Genomic DNA, 19,683 nt, shown 5'->3' with positions numbered 1-19,683 from the left:
AGTAAAGGTAGATCAAGTCATCGTGATGGACGACACCTATTTGAAAAAAGAATTATTAATCAAAGATAAACGCTTAGAGTTCTGCAAGTATCTTACCGAAAGGTGTGTTGTTGCTATACGTCTGATGGCTGTATCTACCCTGATAGACAAACTCGTAACGACGTACGGGTTTCTTGTTATATTTTGCCATAAGATTCACTAGCTGATTATTTGGCCAGCCTACGATAGCATCGGCATAAATCTACACATTACATACAAAAGCCTTCAATCGAAATTTTCTGTACGTCAACTCTTTGATATTTTACGTATATCTACCTGCGCAAGCTTGTCAGCATTCTTGATACTAATGGGTTCATTACCGAAATAGAATTTTCGCAATTCTCGACTGGCGTTTAGTGATTGTTCACCAGTACGATCGTATTGGAAGGAAATCGGTGCAACTCGCTCCCATTCGCGATTCAAGTCTTCGAAGTACGAATTGTTGCCCTTTTTTGAATTCTCGATCGCATCTGTGTAATTAGTTGAAACCGAGATATTTCTATTCGCTAATTAATGCATTTAAAAGCACTCACGTAAGACGGTTGCAACGATTTCATCCTTAGTGATGCCAGTGATCAAAGGAACGTGGTTGAAATCACCAGATCTAATGATATCGACTGGCTGGGCGTGGAGAAATCTTTCGATGCCCTTGACTTTGGGTTCGACGACCGGAGCGAAGATCAAAATCGGATCGCCATAAAATTCCTACGAAGAAGGAAAAGCTCAATCGTTCGGTGTGAACACGCCAAAATAGCGCGCTTACGTTAAATTTTGACAAACTACTGCCAAACTCTTGCGCTGGCACCTTCCTCAAGCATTCAAACATCTTGTCGAGGTTGTCAGTGGGGCAACCAACGAAAGAAGCTTGTTTCTTGGCAATGTTACTCATATTGCCATCAAGCAACTTCGGCTTCAGCGGGGAGCCACTCATAGCTACAGCCTGATGAAAGAGACCCTTGGACATCGGTGACAACATGTGGAGAACGACGCTCCATCCTCCGGCACTGTAACCGGTGATGGTCACGGTGTTAGAGTCGCCACCAAAAGTGGCAATATGCTCGCGAATGAATCTTAAAGCGACTACTTGGTCTTTCAAGCCGAGATTGCCGGGTGCGTGATGGTCACCGGTGCTTATGAAACCTTTTTACGCAAAATTGTTTTTATCGATATGTTTTGTACCATTGTTAGATTAGTGTAGAATGGCAATTACCTAAAGCTGATAAACGGTAGTTGACGGTGACCAAGACGATGTTTTGATCGAGAAAGTATTCTGGTCCCCAAAGGTAACTTTGAGCCGAGTAGCCGGTGAATCCTCCCGGTGGAAAAAATACAACTACTGGTCTTCTAGTGGACGAGTTCAGCTGCAAATTGTGATTCATTTTTGTAAACCAATCATGTTTCGCAGAATTCAAAAGGGGAAAAATGTGCGATTCACGTTCGTCGTGTAGATGTTCAATGCAAGACAGTCCTCGGAAAGGTTTCTGCCGGCTGGCCGGATGCACGATGGACCTTCCTGGCTGGCATCGACGACACCTTTCCATTTGCCAATTGACTCGGGAACCTAAAGCAATCAATTAATAAGAATATATGTCCTCGCAGGCGATCTCGGTATCATTTTAAAAAAAGCACACGTTAACTTTGGCGAACAACCGCAGTGAACGGAACAATCAGCACTAACTTGTCGAAATGCAACTTTTTCCATTTGAAGTTTTCACGAACTACAGATAAAATTATCGTCATAATTACCTTAAATCGTCGATCTCCCACGGGCGCTTTCGCATAACGAATCCCTCTGAACGCGCAGATTGTTTTATTCAGCCTCGTTGTCATCAAGGAGCCTTTGATACATCCTAACTTCGTGCAAGCTAAAACATTATCGTCAGCGGCACACCACGCGAATGCTGCGCACAGCAGCAACATTAACAACCTGGCGATCATTATACGGCTCGAATCAGACGCTGCCGGAGCCGCCTCAAGCTGAGTATTTATAAGTGCAGAGTGTTTACTTGGCAAAGATAATGAGAACGAGGAAAAAATTTTTTTTTTAAGTTTCTGCCAATACAACATCCTTTGCTCGCTGAAAGTTAGGTTGTGTATGTGCGATTGTTACGAGGAATATACATATGACTTTCTAGTATTTTTTACTCGTTTAACGATGATGATTAATGTTCTGCAAATCATTTCTATTAAGTGACATTGTATTGTATTTTTTGAAAAGCTATCCTTGTTCGCTGGAAAATTTACAGTTGACTAACCACATAAATCGAACCGTGACATATTTTACCCGTTAGACTTGGGTAAAAGGTGTATTCGTGATTGATGTTATATTTATCGTTCGCGATATTGTAAGGTTATATTTATGGCCGCAAATTGTTAGATGTGCATTCATTTCGAGCATTAATTTGGTGACATCGATGTCTTGATTTTCAATCATCGTTCAAACGAACGGCCGCCCCTTTGATCTTTCATTCGCACGTACATGACGTCTCCGTCATGCCTAACATAACAAAGCGCAGCATCACAAGCGTTTGCTGTGCAAAAACTATGTAATTACTAAAATCGTCCTAGGTGTGAAAGCGTCATTGTCAGTGCATTCCAAATGCTTGCACCTATACGTCACGAAAATCTCACCTACAATAAAGTCAACTCATTTCTCTCCGTGAAATTCCAAAAGTAATCGCGTCCATGTTTTTTTTTCTTTCGTTTTTGCCTTCGCGACGAAAGAGAACAAAAATTGTAAATGCAAAGTCACGAAAAGTACGTAACTCGAAGGGAAAAGCAATAAGAGTCCGTGGCTCGCGGGGCTTAATCTTCATTGCGCATGCAAGACGACGCGATCGACGGAGTCGAAGGAGGATGCGGCAGCTCGATTCGCGGAATGAAGCGTAGCCAGCTACCAGAACTACACCCACTTAACTCGCATGGCAAATGAGCTGGATTATGCTCTCTCGCGTCGCGCACTACACACAGCGCGAATTTCGAATGCGCGATGCGGGCTTGTGCTTCTCTCTCTCTCTCTCTCTCTCTCTCTCTCTCTCTCTCTCTCTCTCTCTCTCTCTCTCTCTCTCTCGTTTTTATTTGACAGCGGGAGTGAGAGAGCAGATCGATTGTCATTCGTCGTTCGCCAGCTTTTTCGGTTTCGCAGTAACGAATTTGCGTCAAATATAAAGTTGCTTACGTCTTTGATATTCCAAGAGAGAGAGAGAGAGAGAGAGTCGTGAAGATCCTCTGTTCACAACGCAGTTTAACGATCAGAGAGACGCGAATAATAATCGTTAGGCGTATGAACGCGTTATGCCGGACCAAAGCGACGGAACGATCAACACAACACGTTATCAATTATACACAAGCGTGCTTGTTACGAGTTCGTTCATCTCCGCGCTGAGCCGGTGGGAGAGTAAACATAATCGTCGAGACGCAGCCGCGCCGCGTCGCACACCGAGATGACGAATGACATTCTCGCATCCCGCAACAGCACAAGCTTCTGTTCCATGTGATGCGGGTGACACGCGCGTGTGAATGTGCGATGAGGGCGCGATATCAATGGTAAGTGCGAGGAATTGGTAATAATGCGATTGCCGATTGCCATTTCTTCGGTGTCGGATCTACATATGCTGCTTGCGAAAGCTTTGTGCGATGCTGAATTTTGATTCGTTTCTTGGGCTATTTGAGGAGGTGCGTTCTTGAAATACGCAGCCATCAGAGCGAATTGAAGAGCTCGATCTGCTCGACTGTGAATAATTGTGAAAACGACGCTCGCGATCAAAGATACACGCGAGAAAACACAAGTCTACTTGATAAATATTTGATTTTAATACTCGATCGAGAAACTTTGATCGTCAAACGCTCGACTTCAAACGGCCCTTGCCTCTCGAAGAGAAGACGCGAGCGTTCAAGAAAAAAAAAAAAAAGCAGTGCGCGCACATTTTGTCCTCCCGCCCGTTTTTATAATCGTCTTCTCCCCGACGTCCCAACCCCTTTTCGTCATGTCACAACTGCATGCGCGCAGCATGGAAGAGAACGAAATGACACTGAACACGCGTCTTACCGCCCGCCCACGTCTCTATACCCCCCCTCCTCACCGGTGCCTCTTCTCGCTCGCGAGCGTGTAGGGTGCCCGGCTTCGCCGGTACACACGCAGTCGTCAGTTGCTCGCGCGCCAGCCTCCAACACGCACGCGGCGACATTTACAATCTGTGGTGCGCGGCTCATCATGCGGCGTCGATTGTCTTGCTGAACCTATTGGAACTCCTGCGATCGGAATTGACTGTTATTTCGAGAGAAATGGGTCGAGTTCCGACGGTGCTCGTAGCTGTCTTGGCTGTGATGGGATTGACAGGATCGGAAGGTACGTTGTTGCACTTCAATGTTGTAGTGTCGGTTACGCGAGTAACGCCCGTAATTCAGACGTGAATGGCTATAATCTCGCAACTCACGTCGGCAAATGTCACTTTCTCCAGCTCTTCGTCGCGTCAATTTCGAACGAAAACGCAAGCGACAGAAAAAAAAAACTTCAATCGTCGATCAAAAGTTCCACTCTCTGTTCCTCCACTTTATACACGCGTTAAAAATAACGCGCTCGCGCGCGACAGATGAAATTCGCGCGGCGACGGCGGATATTGTCGTTTCCCCTCCCTCCGATCTCGCCTTTTTTTTCCAAGTAAAAATATATCGCTAAAAGAGACAGATTCATTGAACCCTCGTGCGCGCGAATAGAAGGGAGCGAAGCGCGAAAGCTCCCTCAAACGCACCTTTTCTTCCTGTTTTAAAGCGCGCGCGGATGTATTTTTGGCGCCCACGCGGCTTTTCTTGCCCTTTTTGCGATGATCATTCGTTTTTGTTGGTCCGAGATCCCGTCGCAACGACGTTGTATTTCGTCAACGACGCGTCGCCAATCAAACCTGACGATTGTTTGGATGACATCCGGCTCGGCTATTGAATAAAGGATAATTAATCACGAGCGCTGATAACGTTAAATGCGTTATCTAGCCTAGCTGCCAACTGAATAACTTTTCCAGAAAATAAAAACGAGCCGTAATTTGAATAAACGAGCGAACATTAAAAACTCGACCAAGTCGCCCTCCGTCCTAATATACGACGTCGTCCATTTAGCCTGTTACTTATGTACGCAAGTCTTGCATTTATCTCGTTGTCTCTCTCTCTCTCTCTCTCGTCATTTGGTATAATCCAGCACATGTGTGCCTCTTATTCTTATACGACGACGCGACCCCTTCGTTTCATTTATTGTTATCGCGGCCGCATTATCTCTAATTTTCTGGCCGTTCCTCACTCGCACACACGCGCGTTCGGGCTATTATCTTGTTGATTCCCGAGAGGAAGAGCGCGTGGACAAGAGATATATGGAAATGCTTCGCGTCTATTTTTTCGTCTTTGCGCGAGTATTTTTTTTTTTTCTTCTTAAATTTTTCCTCGAGGACAAAGTGAGTCGCAAGCTACTTTGCGAGCGGATTAACAAAAATAGATATCTGGAAGTAGATCGAACAAATTTCTCGGTTTCTTCGTAATGCTCGCCTCTTCTTACGACGAGAAAGAGAGAGAGAGAGAGAGAGAGAGAGGAAAAAAAAAATCGCTTGAAAAATTGACCTCGATCGTCGCGATTATCATTAGAGGAAGCATCATGTGCCAGCAGCGTACGCGTGATTTTTTGCGCCGACGAGCGGCGGCCGCGTCACACGGTCATCACTCGCGCGCTTCGCGCATCATCCGCGCGCGTGTAACTCGCGCAATGACTTCACTCTTGAGAGAGAGAGAGAGAGAGAGAGAGAGAGAGAGAGCGCGAACCTCCCGCGCGAAGTTGGCTTCTCTCGCGGTCTCGTTCGAGTGAAAAATCGCACGAAACAATACGATTTCGCAACGCACGATCGACGGAGTCGAGCGTAAATACGCGAGACGAGTGGGCGTTTCGCGTTATAAATCCACTCTTGGGCCGTGCGAAAGTCAATCGCGCGCTCATCTTTCACTGCCTCGTTTTCGCCGCTGCCGTATGTCGCGCGCGAGAATACGTACAATTTTGGATTTGGCGCTATCGGCCGCCCGATAGCCGCGCCATTCTCGTCTTAATAAATATCGACTTCGAGCCTATCGAGAATTACCTTATTGCCTTTTGACATCGACACGGCGACCCGGAAATGCGAAGTTGACAGTAAATCCCGTATCAACGTGCTCGCGGCCGCGAGAATGGGAGGGAGGAAAGGATTGAAAGCTCGAGGCAAACTAATTGCCGGCTACCATGCGACGAGGGAGAAAAGAAGTATGAGATAGCCTCGTCTGCATAAACTACAGCGCGAGAGGCTCTTCGTTTCGATCGCCACTCGCGATCTGTCCCTTCTTCTCTGCCTTCGCCTCTGTGTTGCACGACGAAAAGTAAAAAGAAAGCTGCTGCTGTTGCTGGACACGACATGGTTAATTATTGAGCTGAACTCCGAGCTGATTAATTTCTTCGTTTTTTTCTTTCTGGTTTTGCAGAGCGGAGTAAACGGCATTCCTCGGTCGCGATGAGCTCCGCCTGCGCCATTTCGATTTTCGCGCGAATCGAGCGATCCGAGCGCGTAAACAAAGCAACGATAAAGAAGACGCACATTTTGAGACGGCGTGGCGGGCGCAAACGAGCGGAAAAAGAAAGAACAGCACAGCACGAAGGATCGAGAGGACGCGGCGTTCTCCGCTGCTGACGTCAGCGCAATTGACCGGACGCTCGCTCGCGCTCTTTGGCGACAGTTCGCGTGGAGCGCGCGAGATAGGGCTTGTACGTATTGTCCGCGCCGCGATCGATCATTCGCGCGGGCGATCGTCGATCAACGGCGGGCCGGCCGTCGCCGCCGCCGTCGTCGATTCGCGGGGCGCCCCGGCCGGAGTCGGCCGCTCGTAAATCAAGCCTCTCTTTCTTCCATCTTAACCGTCGCCCACGCGCGCGCGCGCGCCCGATCGCCCGTCGAAACTGCCGCCGATTTACTTATTGCTGGAAGGCGCGCGCCAATGCGACGGGGATATAACGTATGTCTATTTCCCTGAGAAATATACCGCCAGGTTACGCGAGTGCTGTACGCAAAAAAACGAGCGGCAGTCCGTTGAAAAAACGCCGCAGACTCTCAATTTGCCGTTTAATTGGTATTTATTGACTCGAATTAAGAATCGTCTGGGCTCTTCGTCTTCTCTCACTCGGCAGTGTCTTTCTATCGTCTCGATGCACTTTCTTGCCGCTGCAATACGATGCGCTTTTTTTCATTTCCTTGATGTGGGCTTGTATTGTACGTATGGGGGTCCAGGAAGTCGCGAGTTAACTTTGGGCGATGTCGGCGAGCAGAGCGCGCTAAAACTAATCTGAATTTATGGACTTTTTTTTCCTTTTCGAGGGCGTTTTATGATCGGGGCGGACTATTCGCTTCGGTTGACATATTTTTCGGCGACGGAATCCAACTGGACTCGTGATTCTAGCGCTATTTTTAAACGCAGATCTAATAGCCTATGGCGAATCGAGGCGTAGAGCGGTTTTCAAGCAATGTAGAAATAGTTCTGCATTCTTCTCTTCGGTCCAGCCGTGGAAATCTTTTCTCGAGATTAAGGAAACGCCGAAAATGTTGATTCCAGCGAGGGCACTAAATTGTAAGAAAAATAACGCGCGGCCACTAATTTCGATGACGCGTCGTTTGGTGCAACCCGCCCTACCCTCTCCCCATAAAAGGCAAGAAAAAAGAAAAATCATCGCGTGGCTCTTTGAAGTGGCGAAAAAACGGAAGGGACGCCCGCTTTAGGAAAATACGCCGCCGGCCCGACTAAGATTGCCGCCGTACCTAGGAGCGCGACACATGTGTGTGCGGGCGATACGCGTCGCTGGATAGTCTTCTCCCCCGCATGTGTTCAAGTGTCCTCTTTCGCTTTTCTTTCCTCGCTCACTGCCGCGCGCTTTTCACATTCTAATGCACCTTTCCTGCGCTTTCATATCGAGCATTTCGAACATGTGCATTCAGATGTCGATCTCAAAGTCAAATGGGACAATTCTTTTCTTCTGTACGCAAATCGAAGGGAGAAAATTTTCATTGTTTGATTTATTGGTTGTTTATCTTTAGTTTTTACCTAAAAATTCGACTATTATCGTCATAAAATAAGTAAAAAATATATTTCTTGAATTGATTAAAAGCTAACATCTAAAACTTCGTGAAACGTTGGATATATATCAACCTCTCGATAAAATTGAGACAATACACCTGAAAATCTGAAGATTGGTTATGAAATTTTAGCAATAATGTTGACAAACCTGCAGTAAAGCCCAAAAAAGTTATCAAAATGTCAATATTATATTCGTAATAATTGAGAAGTTTAGTAAAATAAAAATAAAAAATACCAAACCTTACAGATTTCCATCCAGTACGATACAACCTCCCAAAACGATGAACACCAGAGCCCTTGCATCTCACGCGAAATCCCATCGTAAAAAAATAAAAAGAAAAAAAAACTATCAAATCGACACTTAAAAGCTACTAACCATTCGCTCGGGTGATCTGTTGCAGAGATGTCCTGCTGTTCTCGAGCTGCTGGTTCCTGTCGCAGCTTCTGCTCGAAGGTAAGTGTCTCCCTTTATCTCTTACGAGTTTTTCCGATTTGTCATTGTGCCTGCCTTCGGCGACTCTTCCATTCTCGAGCGATACCGGCGTACGTTTGAAAAACCATATTCCCCTGCTCTCGGAGACTCGAAAACATTACGCGTGCAAGCCAAAGTCGATCTAGCGCTGTGTATTATCGTTGGAAAGTGATAGTCTTTTTCCTTGAGAGCGTGCTCTAAAATAGATGGACCTTTCGAGCGAGAGAAAACAAACGATCGATTACGATGCCTGCACCGAAACAAACGCAAGGCCTCGTGAAAACAGCGCGTACTTTGGGTCGGAAGGCGGGCAGCTCGTAGGTGCTGCGAATCAAGGGTGAGCGATATTCGTGTGCACGTTGCGTGCGGTAGTATACGAGTCCACGTGTATCTGCGCGATCTCCGAGATGAGATAAACGCTCTTGCGCCGCCGCGTCGAGATTTTCTTTATTTCATTTTATTTTCCTTTTGGTTTTTGTTTTTTCAGCGCGCGACTCGTTGTTGTCCCGAACCTACGACAAAAACAATCAGCGCGCGTAACAGGTGCAGCGTCTGCGTCGCGATGCTTCTTTCGGCCGTCGCCGTCGCAGACACAAAGCAACGACGGCCGACGCCTCGTGTTGCTCTCTTCGGCGCGCGCGCAAAATAGACTCTCTCGGGCGCTGGGGCTACGTACGCGGTCGTGCGATTCGAGGGCGTCCGATGGCCCGGGGCAGTCAGCGCGTGCCTGCCTCTTCATTGGAGCGTTCAAAAGTCGCGCCGTCGCCCGGGCAATCAATCGCGCCGAACGATCGGATGGCGCGCAAAGGAGCGTGCTCGACGCGATCGCTTCCGAAGACCAGAGAGCTGTTTTTCCAAAACCGTGTAATCGACACTAATCGGCCCCGTCGCTGGCGGAAAAGTGCCCGCTGACAGAGACACTCGAAAAATCCAAAACCAATTTACCCCTCAAAACCCACACGCACTTCCTCCTCGGAAGGGGGAAAAATACCTCGAGCGATGCTATCGCGGCAATTAAGGACAACACACCTCACTTCTCTGTCTCTCTCCCTCTCTCTCTCTCTCTCTCTCTCTCTCTCTCTCTCTCTCTCTCTCTCTCTCTCTCTCTCTCAGCTTCCTTTCTCGCCGAGGGAAAAAAAAACTGGAAGTGCGCGCGCGCAAAACGCGGTCGTCTATTTTGGTGCGCAGTTCGCTCTTTTGATGCCGTTGCGGCGACACGCGCACTCGTGCGCAAGCTCAACGCGTAGACGAGAGCGCGCGGACTCCGAGCTTAATTGCAAGAAATATAATTTGATTGTTTTTCGCGCGCCGCTCCCTTTGATGTTTTCGCGAGGCCGCGCCACCTTCGAGTAAAAATCCGCGCGCGAGGAATACAGCCGCGATGAATCAACGTCGTGCTCCGGTCCCCACGACACGCAGCGCCGAGGGCATATTCGAAATCGTCAGAATTGTCCGCGTAAGCAACGATTGCCGAAACAATGGTGATAAAAACAATGGGGAGTCGATATTGCGAAGAACGCGCATTGCGAGAGTGATGATTGTTTAATCGATGAGCCGTCTTTCCTTGCAGTTGTCGCTGGTGAAACTCGGCGAAGACCCGTACGCAAGGGACAATGCCACGAGAACGTTGGCGGAGCTGTGTTCCACTGAGCTGGTGAGTGTCGCGCAGAGATTGTTCCCGCAAAAGAGTCAATCGTTTTCACGATCGATCGTGTAACAAAAATTACACGCGTCGATCATATACTTTTTTCTTTTGGAATGGCACGGACACGAGGCGGTTTCGCATTTCCGTCACGTGTGCGTTGAGCTGAATGGATCGCTCAATACGATATCTTTCCTTTTGTGCAGGTGGAGTTCTGGGACTGCGTCAATGCTACGTTCAGCGGTGGGTTTGACAATTTTACTGGAAATACTTTTCAATGGGATTTCAGAAAAAAAAAATTACTATCGATCGTTCCTTTTTTCGACAAGCAAAAAAGCGTACGGATATTAAGAAATAAAAAGAAAACGTCTAGCTTCTCTGTCTAATAACTCACAGTACTAAAAAGAAGAAGAAGAAGAAGCTATAAACGCGCAACCTGACCTCCCGAATCTTTATTCGCGTAACATCTTTGCTGGCGCAGTATCTTTTTTTCCTCGTTCCTTCCTGTGTTGGAAACGACACGTATAATATACACGGGAGAGGTTCCCTGCGGCTGATATATGTATATGCGAACATCGAAGCTCGCGCGAGAAGTGAAATTTACAGGCGCCAAATATCCGCGTCTCGTGTTTCTCTCTCTCTCTCTCAACCCCTTAGCGTAAAATTATTCATTTAGAGATGCAGCGATAAAGGTGCATATGCGCGTATTGTGGATTTTTCACGCGCCCGATGCGACGCTTCAACAAGTAACTCGTTTTCGCGTAACTTTCTACCGTTCGTTGTTATTTTTGGCTTGTACGTAGTTTTGTGGTTATCTGAATTTAATTAATCGACGATTTTAATGTCGTGATTTTGATTACGTGTTTATGGTATGCAACGTGATACTGAAAATCGCCTACGCGAGATGTCACTCGCGATTAATTAAACGAAAATGTCCAATACTTTCGTTTAAATATGGGGTCTCGTACATCCTGATGGCTTAATTTACTTCACAGCCATTTAATATAGATATTTATATTTATATTTATATTTTATATTTATATAGAACAAAACGCTCTCGAATATAACTTCTTCGGGATGCACCGAAACCTTCGGTTTTTCGAATAGCCTAGTACGGCTTTGCAAATCGCCATCGCGAAGCGTAGGATCATTTGCTCTGACTGGTTCGCACAACCAACGGAAACCACAACCCTTCGACATTTGCAGACGTCGAGCGCAACGAGAACTGGTCGGGTCGGCCGTGCTGTCGCAAAGCGCGCAATCCATTGTGCCAAGCGGCATGCGCGACGGCGGGCGCGAGACACGAGCTGCGCCGCTCGTGTCGCTGGAGCGACGAGCCCGAGTTGGCCGACTGCCTGGACCAGCGCGAGGATGCCGACGAGTGCTGCTCGAGCGTGGCCAACTCGACGTGTCGCAGTATTTGTCGAGAGGTGATTCACAAGCCGGCCAAGCAGTCGGTACTGAAGGTTTACAGCAGTCGCGGCTGCTTCCATCAAGTGCCCAAGTGCTTAAAGGGCAGCGCCGAGGTGAAACCGTCGGAGGATCCCAAGCTCTGTAAGTTTCTGATCCGCGGCTTCGACTCCGCGGTCAAGCGCTGAACCGTGCCTTTGCGCGTAGACACCCACTGCTGCGAGCAAGCAGCGAGCGCCGACTGCCAGGAGAGCTGCCGACGTCTGCTGCACGCGTCCTCGTCGATCCTGGACGTGTTCGGTGACCTCGAGGCGTCGTGCGGGGCGATAAAGCCGCACGCGCCCCTCTGGAGCTGCCTGTTCAAGTCGTCGCCGAGCAGACCGCAACGAGTGCCCGCCAACATCGGCAAGCTGACGTGCTGCGAGAAGGCGCAGAGAGCCAAGTGCAAGGAGCTCTGCACGAAGGCCTTCCAGACCGACTGGTCGGCCTGGCAGCAACTGGACGGCCAGTGTCTGGCGTCCCCCTTAGAAAACGATCTGCGCAGATGCCTCGAGGACACCGAGGACTCGTGCGAAATGGGCTGCTCGGGCCTGTCCTTCTGCTCCAAGTTTAACGACAGACCGACCACGCTGTTCCGCACCTGCAACGCGGCAGCCGACGAGTCGGCCAAGTGGGAGGCCGATCACTGGCTGCGCGGTGGTATCATCGCCGGCCTCGGAGTCCCGGTGCGCGCCGCGCCTTCGTGCCCGGCCGACGTGCTTCGTGCGGCCGCCTGCCTCTTGCAACTGCGCCCCTGCGAGCCAAGGGTTCACGAGACGCGACTCTGCCGCGAAGATTGCATGGAGCTGATGACCAGCTGCGTAGACTGGTCGGCTGTGAAGGGCCACAACGCCGCGACTCTGTGCGCCAAGCTGTCGCCGGCCAAGGCGGACGCACCCTGCGTCTCGCTGAAGCCGTTCCTCGAGGATCCGCGGGAGCAGAACGAACTGCCGGTGGCGCTCGAGGAGGACATCAGCACGCCGTGCAGGAGCAGCCCCTGCTCGCAGGGGCAAATCTGCGTGGTGCACCCGGACCAGAGGCAGAATTACCGATGCCTGCCTGGTGAGTGGACGCCTCGGCCGATCCAGAGAGCCCCGGAAGGTGAACACGAAACGACTTTAATGTTTGTCGATCAGGCTGCAATCTCGGCGAGATGTCCAAGCAGCTGATCCCGGTGGGCGCCTGGACGCAGATTCCGCGCTCCGACTCCAAGAATCAAGTAAGCCATCGCATCTGCCAGTGTTCGGCGTCCGGCAAGCTCGACAAGTGTCGCGACTTGTTCGGCATGACGTCCAACAGCTGCTGGGTGCAGTCCAGCGTGGTGCCACATCGCGCCACCTTCTACATGCAGTGCAACCAGTGCCGCTGCTTCGCCGGCGAGATCACCTGCTCCCGCAAGAGCTGCGCCGAGATTCGACTGCCGTCCATACCCTGCGACTGCTCGTACCAGTACGTGCCCGTCTGCGGCATGGGCGCCACTTACGCCTCCAAGTGTCTGGCCGGCTGTTCGAAGCTGACCGGCAACGACGTGGAGTACAACAGCTGCTCGTCGAAAGACCCTTGCAGGTCGAATCCTTGTGCCGAGGGCGAGACCTGCGTGAGAAGGCCGAGGGTCTGTTTGGCGCACATTCACAAGCCTTGCGAGCAGTTCGAGTGCGTGCCGAAGAAGTGCGATCGCAGGGCCGACTTGAAAGGCGAGCATTGAACACGGCGAGGACTAACGAGAACTCGACGGGGCCGCCGGCGGAGATTAACGAACGCGCGGGCTTCCTTTTGCAGGTCCAGTCTGCGACACGGGGAACCGCCAGCACGCGTCGCTCTGCTCGCTGCTGCGCGCGGGTGCGACTCTGGCCTACCGCGGCGCCTGCCTGCGCGGCTGCAGCCTCCGCGGCCCGGTCTGCGCGATCAACGGTAACACCTACTCGAGCGAGTGCGCGGCCTGGGCCGAGCGCACGATCGTCGACTATTCCGGCCAGTGTGTCGCCTTCGGCTTGGTCTCCGAGGTGCCGAAGCCGCGCTGCGGCGATGCCGTGGTCTGCCCGCCGCCGGCCAGGCCCAATTGCCTCGGCGTCACTCCGCCCGGCGCCTGCTGCCCGGTTTGCGCCGGCGCCGCCAGGCTGCAGTTCTCCAAGAAGCAGGTGAGCTCACGAGCGCGCAAGGCTCCGGGCGTGACGACCCAACGACAATTCGACTTTTCGTTTCAGCTCGAGCGCATCTACTCGAAACTGCCGGAGGACAGCGACAAGCACTCGCTCACCTTGGAGGCGATGCTGTCCGGACTGTCGCGACAGCTGCAAGTGGCCGAGTGCGTCTTGCGCGGCTCGATGACGCCCGAGGGCGATATATTCATCGCCAACCAGGCCGTCTCGCGAAGGCCCTCGGACCTGCAGTTGTCGGCTTGCGTCGCCGAGATCGAGAAGCTCGTCAGCCGCATCTCCGAGCGCAGCCCGAGGATCGTTGTCGAGGTGCCGATGAGCTCGCTGCTGCACGCGGATATATTGCACGCCAGGCTGCTCAACAGCTTAGCAATGAAAGTTGAGACCAACGCGTTTATCCTTACGACGGTCATTGTTGCGAGTTTCATTAGCTAATTATAAGACCTTGACGATCGAACAATTTTCTAAAACGTTCGTCGACCGACAATTCTTTTTTGTCGATTGACCTTATTGGAATTCGAACTAGCCAATTTTATAACCGCATTTAAGTATTGGAAGAGTATATTATAACAGTTAAATAGTATATTTAAAGCTGATATCCTAGAAAAAAAAAAGACTTGAAATTTTTAAGCGGGTACCTGCAATCGACAAGACAAATCGAGATAAAAAAGTATGTTTAATTGGAAATGAATGTCTGAAAATGTGTGTGGGTGCGTTGTTTTTATTTTCAAGACTAAACAAAATGTATAGTTGTGTTCGTACGCACAAAATCTGTGATTCTTCTAGTGCCTACGTATATACTAATTGAGTATTTTTTGAATTTATTAGCGTATAAAACAATGTATTCCTTGTCTCTTGACTAAACACTGCCAAAGAGAGGACGTTCTTTTTCTTTTTTAAATCTTAAGCAATTGTAAATATATCGAATGTACTTCAATATAATAGACGTTACCACTTCCCAGACTCGACGAGAAAAACAATGAAGAGCCAAATAATAGTTGTACATCAACAAAACGACCGAATTCGTATTAGTCAAGATGAAAAGTATAATGATTTGTTAATGTTTTTATAGCGATTTTTTTTGTATTAGCATAATATATTTATATGTACATATATATGTATGCGTATGTATGTATGCATGTATGTATGTATAAATAATAAATTTTTTACTATCATATATAATCTAAGTGTTACTAATCAATTTCCACGTAATATTAAAAAACAAAGATTTTAAAATGAAAATTCGATAATTTGTCTATATAAAGATGTATAATTATATATTTTTTATACAAAAAAAAATGCACGTAGGTACAATTAAAACACTAATACATAGCGCTTCAAACATTTCAACGTGGAAACGTTTGCACGCAAACTCATCACGCAAGCAGCGGAGTAGTTCTACAAGACCTTGTATCGTCCACGCGATGCCGTATGAGCTCCAGAAGCTTGCAATTTGATCAGTTCCTCTTTGATGAGCCTTGAAACTTCAGCTTTAGCTTTACTGACAGCCAATTCGCTAGTCGACTCAATAGCGAGGTATAATTTGCGTTCGCCTTCGGGCGGTGCTTTGCCAGGTGCAATATAAGTACCACGAACTGTGAGACCAGCTTCGGAATACTCGGAGATTTGAGCGAGTGCTTCTTTGCTGGTGACTCGCCATCTTGCTTGTTGAGGGAAATCGTTAATCTCCAACTCTTCCTCGTACTTGCGGAATGTTTGCTCGCCTTGTTCTTCGCCCTCGATCAAATCTTCCTCGCGAGGCTGATAATTCAATTTTGTATTCAGCTTCGCGGCTAGTTGTTCTGCTACAGTCTTCGCCTACAATGAAGAAATGTCAGTAATCTGTCTGTCTAATATTATTATTTATAATAAAAATGATTGGTCTATTTTCACATACCGTAATCAAATTGGTAGGTCCAGCTCCCTTAAGAATAGCTTCGGTAACCTGTTGTGTCGCACCCTTAGCCTCAGCACCTAAATTCTTCGCAGTATTAATCCTAGAGGCGAGTCTCTTAGCTAACTCGAGTTTTTCAGTGGCACTAGGAACTGGAGTACCAGGAGCGCCACTACTACCAGCAGTGAGACCTGCTGCATTGGCCGCTGATTTTGGCATTTCGTGGACGATTTTCTTAGCCTGAAGCATCGTCTCGATTTGTTGATCGATATCATTTTCTATATCCTCATCGTCCGAATCTTGAAGACCAAGAGCAGCCTTCTGGAACTTCTTCTTCTCGTTGACCAAAGCTGCTTCTGACTCGTCGAATTTGTAGCCCTTGCCACTGAAACCACCCCCTGTATGGACTTTTTTACCCTCGGCTTCAAGTTTTGCTCTGTAACCGTCCCACAGTTGACGAAGAGGTTCTGGTACGGGCACACCCGCGAGTTCGTGAGCACGAACTATGTCACCAGCGTACCGTTCTTGCTCGGTAGTTATGAAGGTGTAAGCATAACTAAAATACATAAGTAGTGACAGTTAAATGAGTTCTATTAATTTAATATAAATAAAGCATAAATAAATAACCTTATAATGCCTTACCCTTTATTGCCTGCTCTTCCAGTTCTTCCACATCTGTGCACATAATCTTCATAATGGTTGGGACAGTCGTAATTGACGACCAACACAAGACTCTTAACATCTAATCCTCTAGCAGCAACGGAAGTAGCAACAAGCAACTTAACCTTGCCAGCTTTGAAATCAAGTATAGTTGAATCCCTATCGCACTGATCAATTCCACCGTGTAGCGATAGACACGAGTATGCAGCTTTCATGAGGTCTTTCAGTAAAGTATCTGCGTTCTCCTGCTTGTCCACGAAAATTATAGTAGAACCTTTGTCCTGATAGTGGCCGAGGATCTCGAGCAGTTTAAGGAACTTTTGATCGTCTTCCAACACTACCACATGCTGTTCGACGTCTTTGCATACGACTGAGCGACCGCCTACTTGCACTTCTATTGGTTTTGTGAGTATTCGTCTGGCAAGAGCTTCCATTTGACGCGGAAACGTGGCACTGTAAAGTACAGTTTGTCTGTCTGGCCGCACGTTCTCCATTATTCGCATTACCTGTGGACATTCAATGTATATGTTGATTAAAAATTTGGAACTCAATTTAAATATTTATGAATGTTATTACATTCAAATAGATAATTTAAGTAATAATTATTTATATCGATTGTTAGAAAAAGTACCTGTGGCTCGAAACCCATATCGAACATCCGATCAGCCTCATCGAGCACAACATAAGTGACCCGCCGAAGATTGGTGACCCTGCCGTTGTTGGCCGCAAGCATGTCAATCATCCTGCCGGGCGTACAAACAATTATTTCAGCGCCTCTCTTGAGCTCAGCAATCTGTTCTGAGATGCCCGTACCTCCGTAAACGCATACGTGTGACAGTCCAAGACTCTTGGTAAACTTCTTCGAGTCTTTGCCAATTTGCATGCATAACTCACGAGTTGGTGTCATAATAAGAGCAATTGGACCATCACCATCAGCAAGTGGTGGTTGATCCTTAATATGCCGGAACATAGGAAGAAGGAATGCCAATGTTTTGCCACTACCTGTTTTTGCGATACCAATCAGATCGCGACCTGACATTATGGCTGGAATTGCTTGGCACTGGATTGGCGTTGGTTTCTCGTAACCTAATTTGTGTAGGACATCTAACTCTTTCTTGGAAACACCGCATTGTGCCCATGATTTGATTGGTTTTGGACAATTTTTGCCTTTCACACGGATACCTTCGAGCTCCTCTTTATAGATTTCCACCTCCTCTGGTGTCATGCGAGCTAAAAAATATTTTTTATTGAATATTTAATTGAAAGTACAGAAATATTTCAATTTATAAATGATTTTATTAGCTGTGAAATAAAATAAAAACCATTAAAATACTCACCAATTTCAGGTACTTCGCGATAGAACGCTTTTCTGAAAGGTATGTATTCAGTTGCATTGTGATCAACTTTGGCCAATTCTCGCTTCTGTTTGTTTGCGATACCAGCAGCAGTTTCATGAAGATTTTCACCTTCTTCTTCACTTGAGTATTCTAGACCATCTTGATTTTGTTCAATTAATTCACCTTTTTGTTTTTGGCTCTTTTTCTTTGCCACACCCGTAACAATTACTACACCAGCAGTCACTCCAGTTCCTGCACTTGTAGCCACTAGAGTAAAACAAAGTAAATGAATTGTAATATAGTTTTGGTAAAAATACATAACATAGACATTGTTTATCCAAAAATGATAATAGTTAATTTACCTGGCTTTACAGCTTTACTGTCAGCTTTATTCACTTTCCTCACTTCTTCTTGCACTCCAGCCATGTAAGCATCCAATGGGTCCATTTCTTCCTCTTCAACTTTAATTTCTTCCTTCTTCTCTTCTGGTTCTTCTTGCTTGGGTGTCTCTTCTGCTGTTGCTATTGCTGTTGTTGCTGTTGCTGTTGCTGTTGCTGTTGCTGCTGCTGCTGCTGTTTCATCTTCTTCTTCTTTGGTATCTTTATTAGCAATTATAGGTGCTTCTTCATCGCTGTCGTCCTCTAGCGACCATTTCTTGGCAGCTGGCAACTGTAAATTAGCTAACATTGACTTTCCATCTTTTTTGGTTATTTCTAACTCTTTCTTTTTTCTTTCAGCTCTCCACCTTTCAATTCGTTCTCTTCTTTTTTGCATTTCTAATTCCAAACGTTTTTGTTCTTCTTCCTACAATCATGAAAAAGTATAAACAATAATTTTTTAGTCACACAGATAAAATTCTAAGTTTTAATTCCTAAATGAGTCTTACCTTATCAAGTTTTGTATGATCAAATGGCAACTCATCGTTCTCATTTTTGTCCTTTTCTTTGCGGTCTCTAGATCTCGATCTACGTTCTTTACCAGACCTAGATTTGGAACTCGAGGCCTTACCATCTCGTTCTTTACTATCTCCTCTGAAATATAAAGTTTAATTATCAGTATCAAAGTAAAATTTTCATTTATAAAAATAAAATGTCTACTTTACCGTTTCCTATCTCTGTCCCTATCCCGGTCTCTTTCCCTATCACCCCTATCCCTATCTGACCTTTCTCTGCGGTCACTCCTTTCTCTTTCCTTTTCCCTGGACCGACTACGTCTATCACGATGTCTTGTTTTTTCTCGTTCTCGTTCTCTATCTCGATCTCTACTCCTAGATCTCTTCCTCTTTTTGTCTGGAGTTTCAGAGCGTGATCTTGATTTGGACCGCCTTCGGTGATGCCTATCCCTAAAACGAAAATAATTAGTGTCAAACATTCGCATTTGTTCTTATTGGTTATGAACTATTTACGTATTACGTATATTTCAACAGAAACGATCTATTTCGATATGAATTTTTTGTATGAGAAAATCGTTGCAATTTTGTTTAAGTTGAGAAGTAATGAAATAAATAATATCAACACAACGTAAAGCTAACGTCTCAAACATAACCTAAATTAATAGAACATTATAAACAATAGCACATACTTATCTCGAGCCATATCTTCTTATTCCTTAGTTTAAATCACGATAGGCTAAGTCTATAATTATGGTGAATACATCATCGTTTATTTATACATTCACAAGTGATAAAACTAGTTTTCAATGTAAAAGCCACGCACATAAGCCACGCTCACAACCCACAGGCGGGAGACGGGATTGCGATGGGTGGTTGGTTGGTTTGCTGGCCAGATAATTTTTCTTTTTTGGCTCTGGCATCGACTGAATCTACTCGCACTCAGAAGTTAAAGATATATATATATAGCAAATACGGCCATTAACAAAATCACTTTACTAGATGACGATGGATCGGT

At 47.0% G+C, this 19,683-nt stretch overlaps 3 protein-coding genes across 4 annotated transcripts; 1 reads left to right on the top strand and 2 right to left on the bottom strand.

The window, feature by feature from the left end:
• Nucleotides 1-7: 7 nt before the first annotated feature.
• Nucleotides 8-1,977, bottom strand: LOC131674713 (esterase FE4-like; the record flags this gene model as incomplete). Its single annotated transcript, XM_058953554.1, has 8 exons — nt 1,786-1,977; nt 1,475-1,600; nt 1,250-1,400; nt 803-1,179; nt 573-744; nt 316-509; nt 97-241; nt 8-36 (listed from the first exon to the last, which is right to left on the bottom strand). Coding segments are annotated over exons 1-8 (1,386 nt in total), but the record flags the coding sequence as incomplete, so codon positions are not given.
• A 2,238-nt stretch (nt 1,978-4,215) lies between these two features.
• LOC131674706 (reversion-inducing cysteine-rich protein with Kazal motifs) lies at nt 4,216-14,999 on the top strand. The gene is made up of 9 exons (XM_058953539.1): nt 4,216-4,387; nt 8,568-8,620; nt 10,209-10,292; nt 10,487-10,523; nt 11,487-11,834; nt 11,898-12,791; nt 12,866-13,423; nt 13,509-13,867; nt 13,934-14,999. Exons 1-9 carry the CDS (start codon nt 4,324-4,326, stop codon nt 14,318-14,320), a joined length of 2,784 nt encoding a protein of 927 aa, XP_058809522.1. The 5' UTR covers nt 4,216-4,323; the 3' UTR covers nt 14,321-14,999.
• Nucleotides 15,000-15,021: 22 nt separating this feature from the next.
• LOC131674705 (probable ATP-dependent RNA helicase DDX46) lies at nt 15,022-19,571 on the bottom strand. 2 transcript variants are annotated; one of them, XM_058953538.1, is made up of 10 exons: nt 19,492-19,542; nt 19,358-19,410; nt 18,879-19,118; nt 18,663-18,807; nt 18,139-18,580; nt 17,777-18,043; nt 17,071-17,669; nt 16,422-16,945; nt 15,783-16,335; nt 15,022-15,703 (listed from the first exon to the last, which is right to left on the bottom strand). In XM_058953538.1, exons 2-10 carry the CDS (start codon nt 19,369-19,371, stop codon nt 15,284-15,286), a joined length of 3,204 nt encoding a protein of 1,067 aa, XP_058809521.1. In that variant the 5' UTR covers nt 19,372-19,410; nt 19,492-19,542; the 3' UTR covers nt 15,022-15,283. The 2 variants fall into 2 exon arrangements, with proteins under 2 accessions (XP_058809521.1, XP_058809520.1); XM_058953537.1 differs by having other exon boundaries at nt 19,358-19,571.
• Nucleotides 19,572-19,683: the final 112 nt, after the last annotated feature.

This window comes from Phymastichus coffea, unplaced genomic scaffold, assembly GCF_024137745.1.
Source record: "Phymastichus coffea isolate CEN01 unplaced genomic scaffold, Cenicafe_Pcof_1.1 PCOF00286, whole genome shotgun sequence".
NCBI lineage: Eukaryota > Metazoa > Arthropoda > Insecta > Hymenoptera > Eulophidae > Phymastichus > Phymastichus coffea.
This window is presented reverse-complemented; position numbering and strand designations above follow the sequence as displayed.

What these genes read in the sequence shown, in the direction of transcription:
- LOC131674706 (XM_058953539.1), top strand. Translation starts at nt 4,324, where the DNA reads ATGGGTCGAGTTCCGACGGTGCTCGTAGCTGTCTTGGCTGTGATGGGA. An exon ending in GGGATTGACAGGATCGGAAG is followed by an intron (nt 4,388 to 8,567) that starts GTACGTTGTTGC and finishes GATCTGTTGCAG; the next exon opens with AGATGTCCTGCTGTTCTCGA. An exon ending in CGTCAATGCTACGTTCAGCG is followed by an intron (nt 10,524 to 11,486) that starts GTGGGTTTGACA and finishes CGACATTTGCAG; the next exon opens with ACGTCGAGCGCAACGAGAAC.
- LOC131674705 (XM_058953537.1), bottom strand. An exon ending in TCGCGAAGTACCTGAAATTG is followed by an intron (nt 17,670 to 17,776) that starts GTGAGTATTTTA and finishes AATATTTTTTAG; the next exon opens with CTCGCATGACACCAGAGGAG. An exon ending in GACCTACCAATTTGATTACG is followed by an intron (nt 15,704 to 15,782) that starts GTATGTGAAAAT and finishes TCTTCATTGTAG; the next exon opens with GCGAAGACTGTAGCAGAACA.